At 43.0% G+C, this 3,266-nt stretch overlaps 1 protein-coding gene across 1 annotated transcript; it reads left to right on the top strand.

Moving 5' to 3' along the window:
• Positions 1–528: 528 nt before the first annotated feature.
• Positions 529–1,863, top strand: GJB2 (gap junction protein beta 2). Its single transcript, XM_061374341.1, has one exon. The coding sequence runs from the start codon at positions 588–590 to the stop codon at positions 1,263–1,265; it is 678 nt and encodes a 225-aa protein (XP_061230325.1). The 5' UTR covers positions 529–587; the 3' UTR covers positions 1,266–1,863.
• The last annotated feature ends 1,403 nt before the right edge of the window (positions 1,864–3,266 follow it).

Genomic DNA, 3,266 nt, shown 5'->3' with positions numbered 1-3,266 from the left:
AAGCCTTGAAGGCCTGCTGGAGGTGTCTGCGTGGCTTCTGCTGAAGAAGGCCAAATAGTACTTGCCTCAGAAGCAATGCAAGCACAGGTCTGGCCCTTCTAGGGCTGTGGTGTTGGCGAAGAAATCCTGTGAAAACTAGTAGAGAAGTCTTTACTTTGTCTAGATTGGCCTTAACTCATGTCATGATGGTGATATCGATTGCTTTGGGAAGTAGAGGCAAAAAACTGATGAAAGTAAACCACAGAAAGGGAAATACCTTAAGAAAGGTAAGGAGAGCATAAAGAATGTATGGAGAAAATGCATTTGAAAATGTAATTTATTTCCTGCTTAAAGCCTTATTGAGAAATATATCAAGGTATGCTTGTTCCATTGTAAATACATGGAAGGAGAGGGTTTAATAAGCTGTTTAAATCCATAAACTTACGGATGACATTAATGAAAATAACTTGCATTTGCCTATGACTCCTGAGTGAGTGTTAGGAAGTCGTCTCGTTCATAGGAAGTCTAGAACTGATTTTTTCACCCTTTGATAAGTGATCATTTGGTGTATTACGTCATCCTACAGGTGAAAGGACACAGAAGAGAAGATGGACTGGGGAACTCTGCAGGCTGTTTTAGGAGGTGTAAATAAACACTCCACCAGCATTGGGAAGATCTGGCTCACAGTCCTGTTCATCTTCCGTATCATGATCCTGGTTGTGGCTGCAGAGAGAGTCTGGGGAGATGAGCAGCAAGATTTTGTCTGCAACACGCTTCAGCCTGGGTGCAGAAATGTTTGCTATGACCACTTTTTCCCCATCTCTCACATCAGACTCTGGGCCCTGCAGCTGATCTTTGTTTCCACACCTGCGCTGCTGGTGGCCATGCATGTAGCTTACACCAGACATGAGAAGAAGAGACGATTCAGGAATGGTGAGAAAATAAATATCGAAGAGCTCAAAAATGAAAAGATTCACATTCGAGGGCCCCTTTGGTGGACATACACCAGCAGCATCTTCTTCAGGATCATCTTTGAAGCAGTCTTCATGTATGTGTTCTATTACATGTATGACGGGTACCAGATGCCTCGCTTAGTGAAGTGCAATGCCTGGCCCTGCCCCAACACAGTGGATTGTTTTGTTTCTCGGCCCACTGAGAAAACCACATTTACCATTTTCATGCTTGCTGTGTCTGGGATCTGCATGATGTTGAATCTGGCTGAGTTGTGTTACCTAGTGATAAAAATCTGCATGAAAGAACCCAGGAAAACAACAGTTTTAAAATAATTCCACAGTTCCAGGATTTCCTAGCTCCCCATTTCCCTCAAACTTTCTTAGGTGTCAGAAAGCAATAAGCAATGTTTTTACACTCAAGGAAAAAGATAAAAATAAACAATCATGTTTTAAAAACAGTCTTCCTGGGAAGCTGCCACTGAGGAAGGTTTTAAAAATCAGTCAGTATTCCTGCATCCACAAATTAGAGCAGCCTTCTGGCAGCAACTCTTCCATGCATGCCTGCTGCTGGGATCCTGTTGTTGGGGCAGAATCACTTTTCAAAGAGGAGACTTTAGTGCCCAAAGAGAGAGCCAGGAATCACAAACAGTGTCAACTTCAGAGGCAAGCTAATAAAGGATTTTGGTCAAAAATGGGGTGAAGGGTTTGGGGGTGGGGGAAGGGGTAATTTACAGTTTGTGAAAGGGAAGAAGACAGGGAAGTGACTGTGTTTATAGCACATGTCCTGTTCTCTCTGGAGGGCAAGGGAAGGGCTTAGGAACACAGGTACACCATGGCAATATGTGCTACCAGCTCCGCTGACCATCAGTGATGGGTTTTTTTTCCTTTTTATCTCCTTACCTACACTGAGGAGCATCTCCTAAAGAGTTGGGGGGGGGGGACGGGGACGGGGACGGACAACGACGGGGCAGTGTCAACTACTTGTGAATGTCATTTAAGCCAGTGCTGCCTCCCTCCAGTTGCAGAGGCTGCAGCAGTGGGAGGAATGAAGTTTGTTCTTTCACTCTCTTCGTCAGATACAAAAAAGGAGTGTCACTTTTGAGCAGGTGGGGGCAGTGTAACTGTCTTCCTCCTTTTGGTCCCCCTCAATACATTGAAGAATCTCAGCACAGTAGGTTTTATTCAATGAAGAGACTTTTTACCCCCTGATTGTGCCCCCTCAGCTGTTACTTTTTTTTTTTTTTTCAGTAAAAGCTAAGAAAAATCGTATTGTTTCATTCTGTTATCCAAAACAAAGTGCTTCAACTTGCAGCATGAGACACAGTAGATTGCACCTACCAGTGCTCTTTCCATCAGTCCCTTTTTCCTATACAACCTGCGCAGCCTTTCTTCATAAATTCTTCTCACTACCTTCTCTCTATTTCAAGTGAGTGCATCAAACTACTTTCGATCTCTCTCAACATTTCACATTGTGAGACTGAATCTCCCTTCCTTTTCTTATGCTAGGTCTAATGGGAATTAGACAGCTTGCCGAGCTAAAAAAGCAAAGGGACCCAATCGGAAATAAGGAGGGACTTGGTATTTTTCTTGACGTTCACATTGCTGAGATGTGAATTGTACATTACTAACTTGATGGGCGATTTGAGTCAGTGTGGTCTTCTCCAAAGTAGTCTCAAAGACGTGTTTTACCTGTCACTGTCATAGGCAGCTACACCAGCACATACAGCAGCACAGTTTTATCTCCCAAGTGCCTGCCCATTGAACCCACTTCTAGAAAGCTGGCTATTTCTCCTCTTTGGCTTTAATAACTGGCTTGTCCCTAGGGTGAATGCATGCTATTTCAGCTTCGCTGTTTACATCCATCTGTACACTTAAGTTTATCACTGTTGGAGTAAACCAAGCTGCATGAGTTAGGACCTGTGACCCCTCACTGTGCACTGAAAGCAAGCATAAGCAGGCTTCTGCTTGAGAGCTACATCCAATGTCACAGCTTGACGGCAGATGGAAATCTGTCATCTCAAAGGAAAGCAAGAAAATGATAAAAACACCAGTCTCAGAAACACAAACAAGAAGATGGAAAGCTATTAATAATGAGCTGAACTGGAAACTTTGACTGTGAAAACATCCTTAAATTCAACTCTAAAGAACAGAGCTTGGCACATACCAGGTTTGTGTTTGGTAAAGTTCCTACATTGTTTCACATACAAGCATGAAGAGAACTGTCTACAGTCCCAGTACTCTAGCATTACATTTCTTTTGTAACAAGAGGACTTTTTTTTTTCCCTGAAATTATAATTAAAGCACTCTTGCAGTGTCTGTTTTCTGTATTACTTG

This window comes from Neopsephotus bourkii, unplaced genomic scaffold (genome assembly GCF_033783945.1).
Source record: "Neopsephotus bourkii isolate Nb327-2 ecotype Australia unplaced genomic scaffold, CSIRO-AGI_Nbou_v1 NB_1638, whole genome shotgun sequence".
Lineage (NCBI taxonomy): Eukaryota > Metazoa > Chordata > Aves > Psittaciformes > Psittacidae > Neopsephotus > Neopsephotus bourkii.
This window is presented reverse-complemented; position numbering and strand designations above follow the sequence as displayed.